Genomic DNA, 26,164 nt, shown 5'->3' with positions numbered 1-26,164 from the left:
GTATACTTGCATAGATCTTGCCAGGAACACTCAGTAGGGAAATACCTCTGTAATTCTCACATTCAGTTTTATTTCCCTTTTTATATATGGGTACTATGAGAGCTCTACTCCAATCATCGGGAATTCGTCCCTCTGTCCAGGCTTTCTGAACTATGCAGTGCAGCCACTGTAAGACTCTTATACCACCATACTTCAGCATTTCTGGTCGAATATCATCTACTCCTGCTGCCTTTCCACATTTCAAGCCTTTGATGGCTTTTTCCACTTCAAGTATGGATATGTATTCCTGACTGCATGCCTGGTCAGTGTTTTTTATCACTGTGCTGTCATCACTGCTTGTTTCATTTAGCAGTTTTTCAAAGTAATTACTCCATACTTCAAGGATATCTTTTTCTCCTGTTTTCATTTCACCTTTATCATCTCTAATTCCTTTTACAGCACTCTTTCCTCCATTCCTAAGCTTCTTCAACAACCTCCAGAATATTTTGCCACCTTCTTGATATTTATTTTCAATATTCTTGCCAAAGTCCTCCCATGACTTTTGTTTAGCTAGTTTTACACACTGTTTAGCTTTCTTACATTTGTCTCTGTATTCTGTAAGAGTAATAGCTGACTTATTTGCCAGGAACTTTTGATATGCTTTCTTCTTTTCCTTCACTGCCTCTTTAACTTCCTGTGTCCACCAGGGAGTTCTGATTTTTTTATCTTTGCACACAACCTCACCACATGCCTCTCTGGCAGAATCAATCAATGTTTCCTTCAGAGTTTGCCACTGAATCTCCAAGGTTTGATTCCTGTTCTCAAACTCTTTCATTTTCTTTTCAATAATATTTCTGTATTTTAGTCTACAGTTTACATCTGAGAGCTGCTCAACTTTTATTCGCTTTAAAACTTTCTTACATGTTATTCTTTTCAATATGAAATTCAATTTTATCCTGCTCAAGACTAAATAGTGATCACTTCCAATTTCAAATCCTCTGTACACTCTGGTGTCCTGCACCAGGGAGAAAACATCACTATCAACAATAACATAGTCAATGAGACTTTTCTTATTCCTAGCCTCTTCTCTCCATGTGAATTTGTGCACATTTTTATGTTGGAACATGGTGTTAGTAATAACCAGTCCATGTCCTGAGCAGAAATCCAACAGATATTTGCCATTATTATTAGCTTTGCTCTTTTCTCCAAATTTTCCCAAAATATTTTTGTAAGTCTCACAATCATTTCCTACTCTACTATTTAGATCCCCAACAAGGACCAACTTTTCCTTTTTCATTGTGTCAGTTGCTTTTTCTAAAGCCTCAAAAAATTCCTCCACTTCTACCTTAGTAGAACCTTCTGTGGGACCATAGGCACAAATAAGTCTCATTGTCCAGTTCCCCATTCTCATATTTGCCCACATTACTCTACTTGAGACTGACTGCCATTCAAGAAGATTAGCCTCGTATTTTGTGTTGAATACTATGGCTACTCCTTCTTTTCCTTGATTGTCATTGCCTGAATATAACATTTTGTATTTATTGCTCAGAAAGATCTCACCAGTTTTGGTCTTTTTTGTTTCAGTCACCCCTATTATGTCGATCTGGTACTTATCTAATTCCTCAGCTAGCTCCATTTCTTTGCCATTCAGGCTTCTTACGTTGATAGTACCGATCCTTAACTCTGGTGATGTTGAGTTGGGGTTTGTTTTCAGATTTGTTCCAGTAGCTGACTTTTCGCTGTTCGTCCTGGTTCCCTGGCGAAAACAGCGGGCGACGCCCCAGCCGGCATGAAATTTTATCATGTTGTACCATCATTTTTTATTTTGGTTTAACCAATAAGAATACAATTTGGTCGGCTAAATCCCAAATTGCCAGCCCATCCTCGTTCGTTCAGTATCAAAGTAGATACCCAACAGGGTGCACCACGAGAAGGTGAGGATTGGACATTAGGTCAGAAGCCTTGGTCGGTTCTCCGCATTCCTTTAAAGGCTATGTGGAGGTCTCCTCTCAGTTATACAGCTTTGACCCTTAAGCACCCCTTCAGGCTAAAGAAAAAAGTCAGAAAGTAGAATTTCAGATGATTGTAGTAGAGCTCTCACAGTTTCCATTTATAAAAAGAGAAATAAGAATTACAGAGGAATTTCTCAACTACATATTCCAAATAAGATTTGTGCCAGCTAAATGAAAAGAGGCTAAAAAAACGTGATGAACAAGCTGGATTCAGGCTAAACAGAGGTTGTCAAGATGAGATTTTCACTTTACAACAGTTGAAAAATCATGAGAATATAACAAGGTTCTGAACTTTATAAAAATTTATACAACTTTTAAAAGAGGTAAACCGTGAGTAGACATATCGGTACAATAAATAACGGAAAAAACTCACATAGAAAGATTATTTATTAGTATAATTTTCGCCTGTGTGTCACAGGCATCCTCAGTACATTAAGCTCAAAATTAAACACTAACTGACAATTCCAAAAAGGGCCACCTAAGTAGCCGGTGTAAGATAACTAAAAAGGTCAATAACTTTCCTAAAAAAAAAAAAAAAAACATGCCATCTTCACTAGACACAGAGTTCATTGGAGAAAGACAAGAGTTCTTCACAAAAGTCAGTTTCTCATGGAACGCCTTTATAAAGAAACATGTGAAACTCTACTTCATTCTCCTAACTTAAACAGATCCAACGGCTTACGTCTGTCCCCTTTATGGGAGATAGTACTTTACAAATCAGCTAATCTTTCCTAACTTTTTATTGTATTAATTTTTTTTTTTTTTTTTTTAGGAAAGTTATTGACATTTTTAGTTATCTTACACCAGCTACTTAGGTGGCACTTTTTGGAATTGTCAGTTAGTGTTTAATTTTGAGCTTAATGTACTGAGGATGCCTGCGACACACAGGCGAAAATTATACTAATAAATAATCTTTCTACGTGAGTTTTTTCCGTTATTTATTGTGTACCGATTTATACAACTTAGAAGTTTTTTATAAATCTGGAAAAGGCATGTAATAAGGTGTCTAGAGAAAAGCATTTCAAAAACACTACAATTATATGGGGTAGATGAAACATTGTACAGAGCAATATATGGCCTATATTTAAGTTGTAAGTCAGCAGTTAAAATTGAAGGAAATACAGGAAGATGGATTTGATATAAAATCAGGTATAAGACAGGGCTACACACTATCTCTGCTCTTAGTCATCTATATGAATTGCATTATGTAAGAAAGTGGTGGCATCAACCTTAGCTCTTTGCTTTATGCAAATTATGTTGTACTCCTAAATACATATACTGCAAGTCTCCAGGATTCTCTAACTAACTGAATAACACTGTTATAAATTTGGCATCAAAATCAGCAATAAAAGACCAAAATATGAAACACACAGGAACATAGGAAAAGAAACTTCAACTGCATTCTCAAAATAAAATATTTATTTGGGCACAGTTTCAAATAAAGATGACAAATTAGATTTGGAAAAAGGCAAAAGAATAAACAAAGCTGGTGTGGTCAGGAACCAGTTAAATAAATTTATATGGAAGAACAAGAGAGAAATTAGTCAAAACACTAAACTAGCTATATACAAGACAGTGTTCAAACCAGTTTTAAGTTATGGATCTGAAAGTTAGGTTCGAAATTAATCAAAGGCTAGAGGCAGATATGAGAGTTCTAAGAAAACTTAAGGAAATGAACAGATGGCATCAGCGGCAGAATCATTAAAAATGAAGACATCAGGAAATAACTTGACACTGGTAGTATTTCAGGAATGTGTGAACAGAGCTAATCTAAAATGGTATGGTCACTTAAACAGAATGGAAGAGGAAAGGAATGCAGGAGAAAGACTCACAAGAAGAGAGAGAGATGTAGTGGATTGATTCAATCACAGAAGACCAAAATACTACATATATGACAATATTGGTGCTGACAACAGACTAATTTGGAGGAAAATTAATAGGAGATTAGTAATAATGTAAATTTAATCATGATGTGCTATCATTGAGGATACATATAAAAAAACTCATGATGAGGATGAAGTATATATACACTAGTGGCCAAAATTGTGGAAACCTATTGGAAAAAGTATATTTTTGATGATTGATGGCTCATAACACCACTTTTTTTTGTGTAATACCATAAAATTAGATATCAGTGGAAAGATAATTTAATCAAGAATGTAATGCAATAACTTTTATGAAGAATTTTTTTATTAGAACAGCAGTTATAAAGAAGAAAAGTGAAACACAGAAAAAATTAGATATACAAAAATTCTCACAATGTGAGTTAATACTTAGTTGGGTAACCTTTAGCGTTAATTACGGCCTTACAACTCCTTCCCATGGAGTGAACCAAGTTTTTTAGTTCTGCAGCTGTTATAATGTGAAACCAAGATTGAATTATTGCTTCTATTAATTGGGTTTTATTGGTGGGTTGATTCTGACTAACAAGTTTCTTAGTCAGCTCCATAGATTTTCGATTGGGTTAAGGTCTGGGCTATTCCCATGCCATTCCAGCAGTGGAATATGATTATCTTGAAATCACTTTTTGCACACAGCAGCAACATGACATGGAGCTGAATCCTGTTTAAATATAAATGCTTCATTATCTTGGAAAAGATCACGTATGGAAGGCTTCAGTTTGGGCTCAAGTATTTCATTTATGTATTTTTGGGCATTTATATTCCCATTAATCATGCAAATTCTGCCCACACCTTTTGATGTCATACAACCCCAGATCATAACACTAAGTGGGTGTTTCACGGTAGGTGTAATGCAATCAGGATGCAAATCTTCTCCTTACGTATTTTATGCCATCACTACCAAACAGGAAGATTTTAGTCTCATCACTCCAAATAACACTGTCTCATTGTTCTGCTGTCCAGTTAACATGGGTTTTAGTCCAGTTTAATTTTCAACCTTTGTTTGAGAGATACAAATGACTTTTTTCATGGAATTCTAGCATTTAGACCAAATTCCTGCAGTCTGCGCCGAACAGTCCTCGCACTCAACTTCACATTGTATTGCACCATTTCATCTTGTATACACCCAGATGATTTTCTTCTTCTCATGTAGGCACGCACAGTCTCTGAATTCTTCTATCATCATTTGCTGTTGTGCACCTTTTCCTGCCTTTACCAGTCTGGTTTTGTAGTGACTGAGTCTCCTTATACCTCTTCAAAAATTTAGAAATGCCACCTTTGGTTAAGTTTCCACCAATTTTTCTTCTAATTTCTTCATAACTGTAGCCTTGTTCACTTAATAGTACTATTTTACATCACTTTCTGGGTGACCAGTCAACTCTTTGTGCCATTTCTTTAATTTTATTATGTTTTACAAGCTCACTAAATGAAAGAACACACACACAAAAAAAAAAAACAACCAACTTGATAACAATCACATAACACACTGACAAACGTTCTCTCAGCTTCAATGCATGGCATCAATAGCTGAATCCTACTGTGACCTTATTGGCTCATTGCCAAAACAAGATGACACCTGATTTGCTCTCTAAATACTCATGCTCATTGGCTACATTCAAATGAAGCAAAGCTACTTCATATCAAACTAAGCAAGTTGTGCTTCTTTTTTCTGGTTATTTGGCTATAACTTTTCATAGAATACAGATAACTGAACAAACTTTGTTGCATTACATTCTTGATTAAATTATCTTTCCATTGATATATAATTTTATGGTATTACACCAAAAAAAAGTGGTGTTATGAGCCATCAAACTTCAAAAATACCCTTTTTCCAAAAGGTTTCCACAATTTTGGCCACTAGTGTAAACACTGATATTTTACCTGATGGAAATCAAGCAAGCATTCTGAAATTATATACATAAATTTAAATACCTTTAAATAAAAGTTATCTTTATCAACCATGAAGTATACTCAAAAATTACTAATTCAGCAAATACAAAAGCTGTTAATAATGTCTGATAAAAACTTGAATACTATACATGAACCCTTAATTAATATAGGCACATTCAAGCATCTTTAAAAATTCTGACCACCCCTAAAATCATGTCATGAAACTTGGATGAACACTTATTCGATATGACATGTAAACATATCCCTGTGCTCTGCTGGATTAAAATCTCATGATTATAGTCTAACAATACACATTGTTGTGCTTTACTTCTTGAAAAATCCCGCCACACAATCCTGGAAGACTACCTGTTAGAAAGACTCTAGCAATCAGAATCATTCCCCAGCACATTCATTGTACAGTTAAAAGAATGACAAGATATACAGTAGTACCTTTCAACTAGAAGAGACTTAAGTTCAATTCTTGTTGTGAGGGGAATCTTTACTTGGAATTTTTCAAGTGAAGGTGAGTAAGAAAACTCTCACATGGAGGTAGCAGGCTTTTTCTTATGGAAACTTTTTTTTCATCCTGCTTACAGGAAAATTGCCATACAACACACATGCTTAAGAAAGAAAAATACTATTAGTGAATAACAGTGTGTGGAATCAAGTAGTGTGGGGTGAACTCGCATGATGAGTTCTGGGAAACCTTGAAAGTAAAAAAATAAAAACAATAATAATATGGTCAGACAATAACAAAGTGTTACACAACCTTAAAAAGATACAACATTGTCTTTTCCACAGAGGAAAGTGTTTCCAAATACAGTGGAATTTAATAGAGCAGTTGCATAACCTGGATTTTGCAGATGATGTATGTTTACTAGCATATACACAACAATATATGTAAGGAAAAAAACAAAAGTCAATGAAGAAACCCTGACCTATACAACGGTAGTCTAAAAAGTTCTCTGCCAATGAAAAAACAAATTTAGAATAATTTTTAAATTTTTTTTATTTTTCAACGTAATCTCCCTTAAGACTTAATACATTTATTCCAGTGATGCTCCAGCACCATTATCCTTCCCTGTAGCGGTTCTCAGTAAGATCTGCAAAATACCCCTCCTATAGCTGCAACACCTCATGATTCAAAGAAAAATGCTGACCAGCCAGGAAGACTTTTAGTTTTGTGAAGAAATAGAAGTCAGAGGAAGCCAAATCTGTGGAACAGGGTGATTGTTCCAATAATTTATAGTGCAGATCCCTTAATTTTCCCATTGCCAAAACACCTTTGTGGGCAGGTGCACTGTCCTTATAAAAGATGATTTTTTCTTCTGCAAACCAGGTCTTTCTCACAAATTTTTTCATCCAGTCTGGTTTTAAAAGATCAGAATAATATTCCCCAGTTATTGTTTCATGCTTTTCAAGATAATTAATAAACAAAATAACTTTAGCATCCCAAAATACCAATCCCATGACCTTTCCTGCTGATGGAACTGACTTTGTCTTCTTTGGCACTGAACAACAGGCTTCTGTCCACTGTTCTGACTGCTATTTGGATTCTGGTGTGTAATGGTGAATCCAAGTCTCATCCATAGTAAAAAATCGACACACAAAATCAGTTTTATTCTTGTTAAAAAAGCTCCAAGTACTGTTCAGAGATTTTCATTCGAGTGTGTTTTTTTATCTGCTGTGAGCAAGCGTGGCACCCATCTTGTGCAAAGTTTTTTCATATGCAATTCTTCATGCAAAATATATCCTACACATTCTTTTGAAATGCCTATAGTCTCAGCAATTTCATGCACTTTGACTTGCTGGTCATCCAATACCATATCATGCACTTGATCAATGATTTCTAGTGTTGTTACACTTTTTGGACATCCTTCGCATGGATCATCTTCACGTTTAAGCCATGTTTAAACTCGGCAGCCCATTTCTTAATTATTGAAAACAAAGGAGAAGAGTGCCCATAAACTTTTATGAACTTCGAATGAATTTCTTTTGGCGTAAACCTTCTTTTACAAAAATTTTATAACTGCATGATACTCAATTTTATCCATTTCAAGAGATACAGACAACACTTTCACTTCAGACAGCTGTATAAAACAAATTACTTGATAGAATGACTTTCAATTTCACAAGGATGCTTATGACAGATCCAAGTGAAGAAAAAAAAAATCTTGCTGATAGTGTTGCCATCTATGGTCGAGCCCGAGAGCTTGTCAGACCACTCTCGTATTAGGAATAAATAAAATAAAAATGAAAATTTAAAAATAAATAAATAAATAAATAAACAAAAAGAAGACTAGTATGGGATGGTCGAATTTTAGAAACAGTGGAGAACTTTAATTAGTTAGGATCAACAGTAAATAAGCAGAGTGGAGCAGAGGAAGATCATCATCATCAAATTCCTGCCATATATACCCTCAAGGAGTGTACAAGATATGATAGTACTTTATGAAAATTTACATTATTACTAACTTCCTATCTACAATTTTCCTCCAAATCAGTCAGTTACTTGTCAAGACTCCAAAATTATCAGATCTTATATTTCTATCATCTAAGGCACTTTGTACCGTATCAATCCACCTATTCTTGGTCTTCCTCTGGGTTGTTTTCCTGCCAACCTGGCAGAGAACATTTGTTTTGCTAATCTTTCCTCGCCCCATTCTGTTTAAGTGACTATACCACCTGAGATTAGCTCTGCAAACACATTCCTGGATGCCGACAATGTCAAGTTTCCTCATTTTTAATATGATATTGCCATTGATGCCATCTGTTCACGCCTCTAATCTTTCTCAGGACTCTCATATCTGTGGTCTCTAGTCTTTGGTCAAGTGTTTTACTTCTGACCCAGCTCTCAGATCCATAAGTTAAAACTGGTTTGAACACTGTCTTGAATATAGCTAATTTAGTGTTCCGACTAATTTCTCTCTTATTCCATATGAATTTATTCAATTGACTTCCTACCATACCAGCTTTGTTGATTCTATTGTCTATTTCCATATTTAATTTACCATCTTCACTAAAAATCATGCCTAAGTAGCTGAAATGTTTTACTTGTTCCATAGGTTCTCCGTTCACAATGCAGTTGACATTTTCAGTGCTTCTGCCTATTTTCATTGTCTTTGTCTTTTTATTGCTGACCTTCATACCATATCTATTACAACAGTTATTCAATTTAGTCAGGAAATCTTGCAGACTTGTAGCGGATTTATTTAGAAGTATAACATCGTCTGCATAAAGCAAAGAGCTGACATTAGCATCTCCAATTTTGATAGCAAAGGAAGATACAAAATCAAAAGATACAGAGAATTTTTACAATGTTAGGAATAAATGGAGATCAAAGGAAATAGGTTTAAAAAACAATATCAGATATAATGCAAATATTATTAGTTGTACTCTTCTTCTCTAATCAATCTATTGGTTGGTGGGTAACAGGGGCTGTTGATAGTGGCCTTCTGTTTTGTGCTGTTAGTTTGACTATTTGGTAGCTTCATACACTTTTGATGTATTGGGTTCTTGGGATCCCTAAAGACCAGGTCTTCCCTCCATCATTCCTTCAATCAAATTTGTATTCCAGTCGTAGTGTCTTAGATGTCCTATCATGTTATTTCTCCTTTCTTTAATGTATGTAATGTCTCTTTTTTGTTCTTCTGCCTTTCTTAATACCTCTTCATCAGTAACTCTTTCTGTCCATGTGATCTACAGCATTCAATGCCAACACCACATCTTAAATGTTAGAAGTTTTGATGTCTTTTTTTTTTTTTTTTTTTTAATAGTCCATGTCTCTGATCTGTAGAGGGAGGGCCACACTCCAGACAGAGCTTTTAATAAAGTGCTTCTTTGTTTTCAATGACATACTCTTTAATGTTAATAGTGTTCTTTTCTTGTTAAATGCCTTTTTTGCTTGTGTTATTCTTATTCTCGCATCTCTTCCACTTCACACAACTGTTATTAGGCTTCCTAGGTAAGTCAATTCTTTTCCTTACATTAATCTTTTCCCATATATTGATAATATTTATGATTTGCTCTCGTTCCTGGTACATTTCATTACTTTTGTTTTTTTCTCATTGATTCTTTGAATCTTGCATCTTTCATTTAGGAATTCATTCTCTCTGCAAATGATTCTTGTAGTTCTTTTTCATTTTCTATTAAGGCTATATCATCTACAAATCTTATTGTATTATAAAAAAAAAGTAGTGGTGAGAGTCCACAATCTTCTTTAATGACCTTTCTTATTTTAATTTCTTTCCCTTGTTTTCCTATTACTACAGTTGGATTTTTGCACAGTTAATAAATCAGCCTTCTGTTATTGTAATCTATTTTCAGATTTTTTGAGGATTTTGAACAATATACTCCAATCAATGTTGTCAAAAGCTTTTTCTATAACAATGAATGCTATAAGTATGGGTTTGTTTATTCTAAGTGCTTTTTCTATGATCAATCAGAGAGTTAGTATATCTTCACTTGTCCCTCTATTTCTTTTGAAGCCAAATTGGTCATCAGATAAATGTTCTTATATTTTTCTTTCAATATAGCAATTGATAATTCTAGTTAGAATTTTAAGAGTATGAGGTAATAGGCTAAACATCTTAGCATGCTTTTTTTCTTTTTTGGAAATGCTAACATAATGCTTTGCTCAAAATATTTTGGGATTTCTCCAGTTGTGTACATTCGATTGATCATTTTATACAGTTCACATTTTGCTTCTTTGCCTAGTGCTTGTAGAATTTCACCTGGGATTTGGTCTATTCCTGGTGCTTTAGACTGTTTCAGTTCTTTAAGAGCCTTAACAAATTCTGACTTAAAGAGAAGTGGTCCTTTCTCATCTTCCTCTGCCTGTTTTTCTTCCTCTAGGAACGATTTATCTGATTTCTCTCTTCCATAGAGTTATTCAGTGTATGGCACCCATCATCGTCTTCAATTAGAGTTTTTTCCATCCTAACTCTTATTCATGCTCAGTATCTTTATCATTTCTCTGAAGTGCTTTTGTATATTGTTGTATGTCCTTTCAGTGTTTGCACTACTCATGTGTATGTCAATTTCTCTGCATGTTTGTTTAATCCACTTTTCTTGGCTTCTCTGTTCACCATGTTTCTATATTTGCTATGCTCCTCTTGATTTTCTGATTTTTTGTGCTTTCTTCTTTGTGTCATTAGCTCTAATATTTCTCCAGTGATCCAATGCTTATATTTTTCATCTTTTCCAAAATGTTTTTCTGCAGCTTTATTTATTTCTCTCTTTAGAGATTCCCACTTTTCATTAATGTGGTTTCCACATGGCATCTGTGCATTTATGAGTCTTTCTCCTCTGTCATTCTGTTTGCCAAATCCAAATTTACCAATAATCTTTTCCTCCCTCTCCAACAACAACAACTGCATTCTAATCTCCCATCAAGATAGTTTTTTTGATCATTTACTCTCATCAGTACTTCTTCAATCTGTTCATATATGCTGCTTCTATTTCCTCATCATGGTATCCTGTTGTTGACATGTATATCTGTATAAGGGCTAGGTCTCTTGGTTCTGCTTGAATCTTAATAAGGATTATTCTTTCATTATACCTCCAAATGGTTTTAATCTTATGTCCTTATTTCTTATCTACCAGGAATTCAACACTTGCTATGTCATTTGGTGAGCCCTAGTAGTCATTCTGTAATCTTCTCTGTACTTCAATTCCAGAAATCTCCAGTGTCTGGCCATCTTACCTCACTAACTCCAAGAATGTCAATGTTCAATCATCATATTTCTATCTTTAAGTTTTCTAGTTTTTCACATTGCTTCATGGATCTCGCATTCCAAGTACCTATCTTGTGGGCTGAAAGTCTCTGTGATGATTTCCTCTCCTGCTGGGGACAGTCCTCCAATTCTTAGGAGAGCCGGTTTCCCTTACTTGGTAATCCTTTAGTTCAGTTTCCATGCTATGTAGTCTTGGGAAAATAAGCAGTGGGTTCCTGTTTCCTACCACCTTGAAATGATTCAGCAATTAACAACTTCCAATTTCATTTGCCTACATTTTTCAGTCTAGAGCCTTACCGAATTATCCTTCTTTGACTTCAATCCAGTACTGGTGACGCCGCTGCTCACTACCAGGATAAGCACTTTTATGGCTGGTTTACTCTATTCATCAGAAACATGGACAACAACAACAAAAACAATTAGGAAAAAAACTGCAAAGCTTTGTAAATGAATGTTTAAGAAGAATTCTACTAATAAAACAGGCAAAAAAAAAAAAAAAGATATCCACTAAAGAATTATAGCAAACAAAAACTAAACAAAAACCAGTAATGAATGACATCAATCAGAGAAAATGAACAGCACATGTACTAAGAAAACCTGAAAAAAAGACAGTCAAACAAGCATTAGAGTGGAATCTACAAGGAAAGAGAAAAAGAGGGATAAGCCATAGATGAGCTGGCAGAGAGGAGTAGAAGAAGAGCTCAGAAAGATTGGAAAGAACTGGACACAGATGAAGAGAGAGAAGCACAAAACAGAGTCAGATGGAGATCCAATGTTTGAGGACCTATGTTCCCAATGGAGTGAAGAATAAGCAAGTAAAGAATGCCAGTTTGACCACAGCAGTTAAGGCCACATCAATAAGGGATTATACCCCAGGAAGAGGTAGATTTTTTTTAATGAGCTATTTTTTAAGAATTATTTTTTACATATGGAATGATTATCCCATTTTAGTTTGTATAAGATAGATACTTAGGTTGATAATTATTTTGTATTTGATTATCAGTAAATATTTTATAGCCATTTAAACAGTTATATGATTAAATTCTAGTCAGAATTTTAGTATGCATCATTAAAAAGAATTGTAAATTGCATTTCTGATGAAGATAGATTAATACATGAATTCAATCAAATATGAAATGATCTATTTCAATGGCTATAAAATGACTACCATTAATAGAATACTGAATAGTTATTTACCTAAGCAGCCATCTGATACAAATCAAGACGGAATAAATTATTCCATATGCTAAAAATATTTCTGAAAAAATCACTTGTTTTAAAAAATATTCCAGTCTTCCACCTCCTCTTCCTATCCTACTCAAGAAATTTCTACCTTTTCCTCTTCAAAAGACAGAGCACATCCTCCTTGGACTCTTCCTGAGATTTGCAAGATTAGAAATGAATATATGAACTACAGAAGTAGAGGAACACATGTTAACTTGGTATGTCCAGATTATAAGACAATGGCATCAATACAGATCATTGTATTAAATGGTAAACATGAAACATCATCACAGTTATTTTAAATTTGCAAGATTACTCGAAGAATCTTATAAAGATTGTCTACAACAATCAAATCTCAATGTCAATCTCTCATATTTGGGAAAGAGTTATTTGAAAAAATAAACATTTAAATATAATATCCTCTTGTTATACTTATTTAACATACAGACATTTTAACTATCACTGTTATTTTTAAACTGATTTGAATTTTTAACTTTATGCTGATTGTTTACCTGTAGATTCCACTGCTCTGACAACATTAGTATGGCATTATAGAAATATTAGCCATAAAATGCTGTAATAAATTAATTCTTTTTTTTTTTCATGGTGTTTGATATCTATGAAATCTTTTGTAATAATTTTCAATGGCCTGTCAAAATAAATATATGTTTTCTATATACAAATTAAAGAACTTGTTCTTTCAACCAAACTGACATATCATTTATGTTTAATGATTTTTTTTTTTTAAAAGAATAAGTGGCCAAATCTGAGGACTTCGTGTTTGAAATTAGGTATATAGCAACTAAACAATATGAAATATCATCTGCCAAGCACTCTCAAAAACCAACCTCATTCTACACAGTCAACTGAAATCAATCCTGAGATAATGCATTGTACTTTCAAAGTTGATCTAACCATACACTCAAATTATCAGTTGAACTTGAAAAGCTAAAGTAAACAGTGGAATGTAACTTCCACCAAAAATATTTTGTGCAAATCCACACCAGAACAACCTTAGCATCATGCTGAAGTCTGCAGACTGTTACCAGCAATGAAAAGTGGGTTTACTTTGACAGTCAAAATATACAAAAATCAACCCAGGCAAAGTGGCCTCCAGTCCCAATAAGAAGTTACTTTAAGAACAAGTCAATATGTTTAGTACAATTCAGAGATCACAGACCACTTTAAGTTGTTTCTAGAAGGGAAAGTCATCATTGCAACAGTAGGCATATTCAAAATAATTATAATACTAGAGAAGTGCAGAATTTTTGTGCAAGTATCATAGGCATCAGTACAAGAACACAAAATGGCAATTGAGCATTAACATACAATTCTAAAAAGTGCCAGCTAAGTATGGTAGCTAATGTAAGATAATAAAAAGATCACTAAATTTCCTAACTTATTTAAAATTTAAAAAAAAAATTAAATAAATGAATAAAAAGCTATATATATTTAGACAAAATAAAGTTAGGAAAGAATAGCTGATTTAAAAAGTACTATCTCCCACAAAGGGGATACATGTAGACAATTGGATCCCCTTTGTAGGATCCAATTGTCTATGTTTATAAAGAAACATGTGAACTTTACTTCACATGTTTCTTTATAAAGCCGTTCCATGAGGAACCAAATTACAACATATAAACTCCAACTTTTGTATCTAATAGTTTAAAAATTCTTTTATCAAAAGAGTTTTAACAGTTATGGTATCTCTACTTATTCAACTTACAGCCCCCTCTCCCCATCTGATTCTACCTATAGTCAACTAAACAGACTTAATTCTCTTATTGATAATGTTCCTACTTGGAATGAAGATCAAAAGAAAAAACTTAAAATCTTCTTTGGTTGTCCACCTAAACTGTATGGTCTTCGCAAAGTTCATAAACCAGGTATTCCATTAAGACCAGCCGTAGACTGTACAGGATGCCCCACTCATAAAATTTCTAAATTCTTATCTAATTTACTTACTTCTTCAACTAAAAGAACTGCTACTTACATAAAAAATACTTTGGATCTTAAAAATAAAATTTCAGATTTTTATTTGAATGCTTTAGATATTATTAGTTTATATATTATTATTAACATCCAACTTCCATGGAGTCAGAGACTCATCACGAAAGGTACACACTATTGCACACAATGCTCATCTTACAGTGCCTTAAGATTATTCAATGTGTCTACATTCAAAACAAAGGCAATGCATTCCACTCACCAACCACTTTCCATGCAAAGAACCTACTCCTTACTTCTGTACTCACACCCTCCTTATACAGTTTCCAGCGATGGCCTCTTGTCCCCCCCCCCATCCTATTCTATGAAAATTCTCTTCTATGTCGACCCGATATCAACCCGACTAGCTTATATATCTCAATCATATCACCCCCCCCCTTCCTCCTATTCACGAGGCTCTGCAACTTACATCCTCATCTCAATCTGTCCTTGTGCTCCACATTCCGAAGACCACTGACCACCTTCATAAATCTTCTCTGGACCTTTTCCAACATATCCTCCTCACCATGAAAACCTGGCGACTAGATCTGTGCACAATAATCCATGAGGCCTGATCAAGGCCTTATACAATGGCATCATAACCTCATTATTTCTGCATGTTAGGGTCCTCCACATCATTGCCGTTATCCGATGTGATGTCTTCACAACTTGTGCAATGTGGCCCCTGAATTTCAGGTCGTTGTTCACCACCACTCACAGATCACTCACTTCCTCTACCTCCTTTAAAGTTTTCCCACCAAGTGTATACTCTGCATGTAGTTTTCTTGTTTACCAATGTTCCTTTATCTGACAGCATTGAATTACTTCAACAAGAATTTCCTTCAGATATTGTTAAACTATTTGATTTTGTAATACATTCAGGTTATTTCTCCTTTAAAAACAAGTTATATCAACAAAATGAAGGAACAGTAATGGGCAATCCTATTTCTCATTGCTATTGCCAATTTCTTCATGGAACACTTTGAACAACTTATTTTTGATAGCATTTCTCCTAGATGTACTCACTGGTTCTGATATGTGAATGATATTTTTACAATCTGGAATGCTCTTCCTCTGAGTTACAGAAGTTTCTTTCTGAATTAAATGCACTTCATCCCAGGATCCAATTCACCCTAGAAGTAGTAGTAAATAAACAGCCTTTTTAGATATTTTAATTCTTTGTCAACCAGGTGGTAGCCTACATTTCTCAGTTTTTCGGAAGACTCATACAGGCTATCATATCCATACAGGCTATCATATCCATGATGATTCTCATCACCATCCCAGTCAAAAGGATGGAACTATTGGTTCATTGGGCCCACTCCTTATGTTCTTCAGATGAACTGTTACAGAAAGAATTATAACATATTAATTCCATCTTTTTTATCTAATAGTTTTTTTCATCGAAAGAGCTTTTAACAGTTATGGTATCTCTACCTCTTCAAATACAGAAGAAATACTTGCATTCCTATCCTTTATGTGCAAGGCATTAGTGGATGCATTGCAAAAGTTTTCAACCCAATAAAGATTTTTGTTGCCTTTCGCCCCCATCAGAAAAATCACTACCTTTCTTGCTTCAACTAAGGACAAGCTTCCACCTCTCAATTATTCAGGCATCAACTGGATTCCTCGCTCTTGTGAGTTTTATTTCGGACAAACAGGAAGATCTGCTTTTATTCAGCTAGAAGAACACAAGACTTATATTAAATGCCTTGAGCCTGAACAGTCTGGACTTGTGGAGCATGCCACCAACACTAGACAGAATTCATTGGAACAAGATGAGTTCTTCATAAAAGTCAGTTCCTCATGGAACAGCTATATAAAGAAATGTGAAACTTTACTTCACTCTCCTAATTTAAACAGATCCAATCTATGTCTATCTCCTTTATGGGAAATATTACTTTATAAATCAGCTAATCTTTACTAACTTTATTTTGTCTAAATATCTTCTTCTTCCCTTCAGGTATTAGGCCTAGTGGCCTGTTACAGAGCTATCTTTAGCCCTTCTAAGCCGTACCTGTCCTGAGGATAAGGTGGCTAGCGCTCTGTAGCTGATGTGTTCACGGGGCCGGTTTGCCTGCTTGAGAGAGGAAAAACCCCAGATAAAGTGGGGAGAAAACCCTGCAGTCCAAGTCCAACTAACTTGGCTATGTCTGAGAAAGATGCTTAAGCTACTCACATTGATGATGGGAATCGAACCCAGGGCACTCCTTTCCCAGGCATATGGTTGCAAAGTGTATATGCCACTCAACTAACCATGCAGACTGTCTAAATATATACAGGATTTTTTAATTTATTCATTTTTTTTAATTTTATTATTATTCTTTTTTTTTTTTTTTTTTTTTAAATAAGATAGGAAATTTACTGATCTTTTTTAGTTATCCTACATTGGCTACTGTAGTTAGTGGCATTGAATTGTCTGTTACTATTCAACTGTCATTTTGTATTCTTGTACTGATAATGCCTATGATAATTAGGCAAAAATTCTACGCTTAATAAAATAATATTTTACATGATTTTTTCTCTAGTAATATAATTATTTTAAATATGCTATCTGTAACATAGCACTTTTCCAACAAAACACCAGACTACAACAGAAAGTCAGATGTAAGAAAAAAAAAAAAATGAAGTGGAGGTGAAGCTTCTCCCTCTTCCAGCACTATCTGTCTCACTTCCAAATGATGACTTTCGTCAATCTTGCAAAAATGGTACTTCATCGATTTTGAGGAAGTCAAAACCAGGTCAAAGTTTTCACTATCATCAGACTATGTAGGGGGATCAGATAACTCAAGGAGACATAGATAAAGACCACAGAACACAATGATTTATATTCTACTGAATAATGAATTTTCAAATATAATTTTATAAAGTGTTTAAAAACCAAAATTTTTAAAACCCTCAGACACAATGACTTGTGCCATGCATTATTTTCATCCAATATTACAAAATATCTAACAATCTGGTAACAACCTGGCAATGCTTCCAAAAGGCCTGCAGCATGTAAAGTGTGTATTAGTATAAAAATGTTTTTCATAGTATGATACTGGGCTAGTTTTTTGTTGATGATATAATGATCACAATATTGCATTGTAGTATCCTACATAATGCAGCCATAACCATGATAATAAAAATTTGTAACAAATGGCACATTTCAACAGAAAAATACCTTTATCACAAATAATGTGTTAAAACTTGATCTGAAGACAATTAAACATTGCACTGACACCAATGAAATGGTCCACTTATAGTTCCAACTGAAGATCTGTGAGACGAGCTAAAGACACAAGTAAAAAATTGCCCATTGAAGTCATCTTCATTAAATTATAAAATGTTCTGCATGCAAAAGTGCATATTTCTGCTAAAATATCTCCCAAATTGGTGGAAAGTGCATTAAGAAGTAGAGTAAGGTTTCCCTGGATACCTTAATTACTTAAGGTATCCAGGGAAAAAGAGAAAATTTTGTTATATTAAAATGATGTATGCTTTCATTTGTAAGAATTTCTCTCAGTGAAGACCAATACTTTTAGGAGCATTTGTCACACACAAATACTCCTAAAAGTATTTGTTGCATAATGCATGATTATTCTGTTAATAAATTAATATATGCAATGTAAACAATAAATTAATTTTAATGAAATGGAAGTTCAGATGATTTTCATACTGAAAATAACAGTACATCATCAGTGCATAGAAACAAGCAAATCAAAGAAGCCGGAATACAAGGCGCATACAGCAGTCGGTGGTTTACCAATTAAAAACGGTTGCCGCATGCTAGAAATTAATATTATTATTAACATTAATAAATAATATTAAAAATTATTTTTGATGGTTACATAAAATAAGAATCTTTGAAAAAGTGTTCATATTTAAACCAGCTTCTATGGAGAAGACGAGCTATGGTATCATTAGGTGGCATTTACCAGGTGCCTTATGAATGTAATCTAACATACTTTGGGAAGACAGGCCGTTCTGTGGAAAAGAGAATCAATGAACATGAATATTATATCGAATACATGAAACCTCAAATTCTGGTCTGACACAACATAGTATTGACGCTAAACACAGTATCCAGTGGGATGAAGCTCGTCTTCTCCATAGAAGTTGGTTTAAATATGAACACTTTTTCAAAAAAAGTTGCGAAGCCCTTTTACATCAGCCAAATCTGAATAGGAATGATTGCCTCTCTCTCTCTCTCCCTAAAGTTTGGCAGATTCTTATTTTATGTAACCATTAAAAATAATTTTATATTATTTATTAATATTAATTTCTAGCATGTGACAACAGTTTTTAATTGATAAACCACTGACTGCTGCATGTATCTTGTATTCCTGTTTCTTCGATTTGTTTGTTTCTATGCACTGATGATATACTGTTATTTTCAGTACAAAATATCTATACTTTCATTTCATTAAAGTTAATTACTGTGGTTATCATGTAATTTATTGTTTATAGTCATGTCACAGGTACCTTTAAAGAATATCCGATGTAAATTACATTTAAAAGTCAATAATATAGGTAAAGAGTGAATACTAAAGCATAAATTAATACTAACCTATTAACTTTACGTGGGCATTTATCAGGTGTGATAGTGATATCATAATGATGCAAATATCCTCTTGGCATAGAAATTTGAAAATGGTTTGCTCTCAACATAATTATCCGACCTTCAGTTCCAATATTAGGTCGTCGCGGAGATATAAACATTGGAAGTTCTGGCAACTGAGATTGTGCAACTGGAGAAACTATGGATGTTCCAGGTTGAGATGACGGCACAGGAGCAATACCAGATGGGGTCTGAGGTACAGGAGGACCAGGAGTCATAGGGCCTGCAGGACCTGAGGGTCCTGGTGGTCCACGAGATGGTGGTGGTGGACCTGGCGGTCCAGGTGGACCTGGAGGGCCTGGAGCTAAAAAGAACAATTCTCCTGTATATGTATACATACAACTAATATGTAATTAACAATTTTAATAGTTTTAAAAAATATTTCATTTTTACAGTATATGCAAATGTAACAATTTTTGCAAGATATGATGAAAAATCCTTGATTTACAATGGAACCAAGTCAAACAGAAATTAGAATAATTATTTAAAATGTTTATATAGTTTTTTTTTTTTTTTTTCATTATACTTAAAAATGAACTCCTCCTAATGAAGGAATTTTTGTTTTCATTCCAGTTATGGTCTCCATTTCATCAGCAAATATCTTTGCAATTACTAAAGTGAAAGAGACAAAATATGTTTCCAACAAGAGGAAAAAGGCCTTTGAAGAAGCATAAAATTAGTTCATATATAAGCTGAATATTTCTTCAGAAGCTGAGTTTTCTTTAGAAAGAATATACTTCATATATTCTCTCTAAATATGCTCAATGAAAAGAATATACCTTGCATAAAGAATATATTTTTTTACTCTTGGAAAATTTTCTGCTTGACTTAGCTACAAATTAAAGGACTTTTAATATTGTCTTTTATAAGTAAAGTTCTTGTGGTATAAGTGTGTATAAAACTTAGTTATTGTGTTGATGGTGGCCATGCTGAGAAATTTTAATAGTTGAGCATGGTGTCTCCACACCATAATTATTGAAATAGAGAGCCAGTTAAGTCAAGGGTACAGCAGTAAACATATAGGTTGACCACCTAATGGTGCATGGAAGCAAACTTGTTGGTAACTTTGAGAGATATCCTGATCAGCTGAAAAATAACCCTGTTGCTGCTTACTGTATCAAGTTGTGCCTGGAAGGAGTCCAAGTATAGCATCTTGCAGGAAGATATTAAGACTATCTCTGGAGAGCCTGGACACTCCCCGTGGGAATTTAGCTATAAGTCCTTCATGCCCATACTGTACGGCCCTACTCTATAAATTTATATAAATATAGTATATATAATATTATATATATTTATAAATATATATAAATATTCTACTACCATGAAAAAAACTATCACTACAGTTAAAACCTACAAAATCAAAATATACCTAAAAAATTCATTTTAAAAATGCTTTTACATAAACTAAAACGTCTGGAAACTTAACATCAGTGATGTGAATGACTATTTACATACATCCGAACCCAATCCATTATTCATCACTGAACCTCAAAAGGCATTTTTCATAATTAAATCTCAACTAAATTTTCTATACATTACATCATGCACAATGCCTTGTATAAGAAGGGTGGAACATATACTTTTGTCAGGTCTGATGTCCCATGACAAAAGTTATCAGACCTAGAATCTCCTTCATATGATCTGCTTTAGCTCAAAATTTCCTTACCTCATTTTGTTGCCTTTACTGCTCTCCTAATTCTAATGACTGACCTTTCTGATTATCAATTTCTGAAAATTGATTGCATACAGTGACATAATATTTCTTGGAGATGTCAATTAGCTTCAATTAGCTCCCCTTCTCCAACTACACAGACTGATCTGGAAGAGAAGCTGAACTGTCTGCCATCAGTAATCATATAATGCAAATTGTTCACCTGCCTAACAGAATTCCAGATAATCCTCTTCATTCTCCAAATGCAGGTTTCTTAATCAACTTTCCCTCCAAATAATACACCGCTGACATCATCTCTCCTCTTGGCAACTCTGAACATAACCTTGCCCGTGTTTCCTTTTTTTTCCCTTTTCATATCATCCTTCTCACAACCAATGACATTGGTTGTGAGAAGTCAATGACATTGGCTGATAAAGATTCTTTGGGATTTCCTTTGGCTTGCTTAGCTAATTTTCTCTCATAATTTGATTTTTTGCCTTCCTCTCCATTATAGTGCCTTTCTCCTTAACTTCCCTCCAAAACATTCTCTTTTGACGCTTCTGCTTAATCATTCTTTTCTTTGGATGTGCAATGTATTGCTTGTAAGCATTCCAAATATCTTTCTCCTTATCATTAACTCCTGTTTAATGATAAAGAATTATTAAATCCTCATCCATTTTAACTTATCCTCAATAACTTTGAAATGCAATCTGATATTGCTTTCCTTAAATGCTCTTGGACCATTTCCCATAAAGTCTAAGATTCTTGCCTTGCAGTTTCTTAAGCCATGACACTGCTTCAAGATGCCTCCTGAGTTTGTCATAATCACCAGCTTTGTAGTCCCACATATAACATACCCCTTCTAAATTGAAAATTCTACATCTTTAGCCACCTCCCAGGTTTAATGATGCTCCTCATCCATTTTAACTTATCCTCAATAACTTTGAATGATCACACTCTTCCCAATCAGACAAGTAGTTACCTTAGTTATTGGTAAAATTCTGATGCTATCAGTAGATGTAATATTCTCAAAAACCCAGGTACTTTTCATCACATCATGTAATTATCTCTGAATAAATGCATAAATTCCATTTCTTTCTCTCCCTGTTCCCTTTCCTCCTTTCAATCTACATACCCGTAATGATTACTCACCTTGTGCTGACAGGCTAAATTTGGCAATACATGTCATCCATATTTCCTTCGGTTTCTCTAGTCTAGGGCAATAATCAACTATATATTTTATCCTATTGTCTTTTATCTCACACCAAACAGTTTGAATACTGAACTTCTATTTTTCTGGTTACAATTCTTTTGTTATCATTACCCCCCTGCCCCAAGACCTGTTCTATATAACCTCTCCGAAAATACAGTCATTTACATTCTATTCCTGTGATGAGATCTTTCTCTGTCAACGTATCTCACCAATGTATATAATTTCTGACCCATTTAAGCTAGGTGATGCAAACACCTTCTCACCCTTGCTGCTGATACATCTGGCATGAGTATATCCCCTTGACACTGCAGTAGTGCTTTAGGTTCACAGGTATTCTTTTAATGACCATCTCATTCAAATTTGAGACATGGGAAACTGCATTCAACATTCTATGATCTTCCTCAATCTCATACTCACTCAACTCAACAGAGCCTGCACAAATACTTACCTGCATCCTTCCTAATAGCTTTAGTTGACTGATTTTGCACATCCATTCTCTCACTGAGAGAAATTTTCTTTAGACACCTAATTCCAAAATCCATTCAAACACAATCCATCAAGCATGCAAATCCTTCTCCAACAAATTTATTCCCAACATCTAAAAATTTTATGGATAAATGAAAAGTGGATGAACGAATGTGTGAAATCTGGTTTTTATCACTGTGGAGGCAATACAAGATGAATGTTGGTAATAATCAGTTGCATGAAAAGTACAAAGAGCAGGCCAGAAAGGTTGGTAAAGAGAAGAAAAGTACAGTATGAGAAGAAATTAGTCAATAATGAGTGCTTTCAATGTGTCAAGTAAAAATGACTATGGAAGAATAATGCTCGTTGATGACATTGGCAGACTGGTAACCAATGCAGTAGATATAGGTGAAATATTCAATGAGCAGCTCATCAGTGTGTTCCAGCCTTGTGAAGGTGACATCACAAAAAGCTAGAGTGCAGCAAGTATGGCAGAGAAGGGAATGATGGTGAATGAACAGGAGATATATGAGGAATTAAGTAAGTTTGATGTTATAAGACAGTAGGACTTGACAATATATAGCTTCATGTCTTCTAGGAATTAATGGCACTATTTAATATAAGTCTTGCACACAGGATGAGTCCCAAAGAAATGGAAGGAAGGAAAAATTGTTCCACTTCCCAAATGGGAGAGGGGGGGGGGTAAAAAGACCAAGGCTACAAATTATAGGCCAATCTGCATGTATGGAGTTGTTAAGGTGTTAGAGAAACTGCGAGGACCGGATTCAGAAATGGGCTGAAAACAGCATGGGTTTGTTAGGGGGCGGTCATGCTTTAGCAATTTGCATATACATTAACAACAAGGTGACAAATTTAGTGGATAAAGGAGATGCACATACAATAATATACATGGATTTTTCAAAGACCTTGATGGACTGCCACATGACAAGTTGGTAGTGCTAAATTGAAACAAATGGGAAACAACAGACTAGTGAGTTATCTGAGCTATCGCATGAGATAACTGAATGGCTGTCAGATAGGTACTAACAGGTTGTGTATGGAAGAGTGTTATTCCCAAAGAGAAAGATCACTAGTGGAGTGCCACAGGGATCTGTTTTGGGACCATTATTCTTTAATAGGTTACAGACATTGAGAATGGCTTATCTGGAGATGTGCAACTCTTTTGGATGATGTAAAGTTGGGAAGAACGATGAGTAGTAGAGCAGATATTATGGTCTTGCAGGTGGATCTCAATAGACTGACAAGTGGGTAAGTTAATGCTGCAAAGTGTAATGTCTTGAAATTTGTAAGGTCACTCATCTCTTTCACCTATTTTGAAATAGGTGAAAGAGATGAGTGATCTAGGAATGATGGTGGACAGAGACTTGAAGTTTAGGGATCACACTGCTAAAATTGTAAGAACATCATAATAGATTATGGTAATAATGAGAAGGACATTGACAAGCAAAAGCAAAGAGGTTATGGTTTCCTTGTATAAGGGTTTGATCAGGTGACACATAGACTGCTGTGTGCAGATTTGGTCATCTGGTTTTCGAATGAATAAGGATGTGCTGGAAAAGATCCAGAGAAGATTTACTGCATCAGTGTCAGGTCTATGGAATTTTTCAGATATAAGGAGAGATTGAGGGAATGCAACTTGCAGAGCCTTGTGAACAGAAAGAGAGGGATATGACAGGCATAAATTGATGAGCGACAAAAGGGAGAACAAGGGGCCATCTCTGGAAACTGTATAAGGAGAGTGTGAGTAGGAGAGCGAGAAGCAGATTCTTTGCATGGAGACTGATTGGTGAGTGGAATGCCTTGCCTGCGAGTGTGGTGAGTGCAGATATTGCGAATGGATTTTAGGCAGAGTTTGATGATCTTTTTGCATGAGATAGTATGGACCTCCTGCAATGAGTCCTTTGACTCCATGGAGGTCAGATGTTAATAATTTTACATCATTCCTTTTATGCAACACATACACTAACACATTTGCAATCATGATCCCTCTTCTCAATTCAATCCTATTATACCCAGACAAGAGACTTACAAATTTTGATGGTAGTAGTATCACTGTATGTATTGGAGAATTAAATAGTAGGGAAGATGGCGAGATGTGTGTAGCAGAGTAGAGTGCCCTCCCATGATGAGTCCAACTCCTTGCAGATGTCATATAGTAATAATAACAAAAATTCCAGCAAAATGAAATCACAACATAAAACAAGCATTTCCAAAGCTATATCAGAGACAATCCATTATGTTAATATCAACTGACATAATTATATTAGTATATTATATTATTATATAAGTGTAGATTTTCATTTTATAACCTATTTTTATTAAGATATTGCAAGATTAAATATAGATTAAAATGGCACCAAAAATTCACAAGAAACATTAACACTAAGAACAAGAAGGCTTGCCCCTGCTAAGGAGGTTAATGAAAATAATTTAACTTCCAAAATTGCAAAGTTAAAGCAAATTATAGACAAACGATGTGGGAAACACTGAAAGTCAGGCAGCATTTAAATGAACATGGGGAGAATAAGAAAATTAAGCTGCAAAGCAAGAAACAACAAAGGAATCAGGTAAGTTAGTAAGCAATGAAAATCAGGCAAGTAACGTTGATTGTAAATAGGATATTATTTGGTATGGTGGCTATCATAAAACACACTACTGATGAGTAGGTTATAAATTCAACTTTATCAATTCAAAGTGTAAAGTTTTGAGATTTGGTAAGCAATGATAGAATGTAAAGTATACACTCGGTGGGAAGACTTTAGACAAGATGAGAGATCTAGGAGTGATGATGGACAAAGACATGAAATTCAGTGGCCACATTGCACAAGTCGTGAAGACATCACTTTGGATAATGGCAATAATGCAGAGGACCCTGACATGCAGAAATAGAGAGGTTATGGTTCCATTGTGTAAGGCCTTGATCAGGCCTCATATGGATTATTGTGCACAAATTTGGTCGCTGGGTTTTCATGGTAACGAGGATATGTTGGAAAGGATCCAGAAGATTCACAAAAGTGGTCAGTTATCTTTGGAATGTGGAATACGAGGACAGATTGCCAGAATGTAAGTTGCAGAGCTTCATGAATAGGAGGAAGGGGTGTGGATATGATTGAAACAAGCTAGTCAGCAGTTGTTATCGAGTCAACATGGAAGAGCTCTTTCATAGAACAGAAGGGGGGGTAGAACAAGAGGCCATCGCTGGAAACTGTATAAGGAGGGTGTGAGCACAAAAGTGAGGAGTAGATTCTTTGCATGGAGAGTGGTTGGCGAGTAGAATGTATTGCCTGAGTGTGTTGTGGGTGTAGACCAGGGGCGAATTCTCCATACTTGCTATGCTTCTTTCTCAAATATTACTTCTTTATCAAGAAGTAATATTTCCAAATAAATATTACTTTCTGAGAAAGAAGTAATATTTATTTGTTAATAAATGCATGCATTTATAAGCATTCCATTTAGGCTTTTATTTTTTTGTAGACAGAAGACG

General features: G+C 34.7%; 1 protein-coding gene across 1 annotated transcript in view; it reads right to left on the bottom strand.

The window, feature by feature from the left end:
• Nucleotides 1-19,549, bottom strand: part of AGO1 (protein argonaute-1) — a 322,424-nt gene extending 302,875 nt beyond the window's left edge. Inside the window, exon 1 of the mRNA XM_090405013.1 lies at nt 19,280-19,549. Within this exon, the coding sequence (XP_090261139.1) occupies nt 19,280-19,548 (269 nt within the window). The 5' untranslated portion in view covers nt 19,549. The remainder of the gene's footprint in view (nt 1-19,279) is intronic.
• Nucleotides 19,550-26,164: the final 6,615 nt, after the last annotated feature.

Source organism: Typopeltis vanoorti, chromosome 15 (assembly GCF_054136105.1).
Source record: "Typopeltis vanoorti isolate ZY-2024b chromosome 15, IOZ_Tvanoo_1.0, whole genome shotgun sequence".
Lineage (NCBI taxonomy): Eukaryota > Metazoa > Arthropoda > Arachnida > Uropygi > Thelyphonidae > Typopeltis > Typopeltis vanoorti.
The sequence above is the reverse complement of the archived record's forward strand: the minus strand, read 5'-3'. Positions and strand labels throughout refer to the sequence as shown.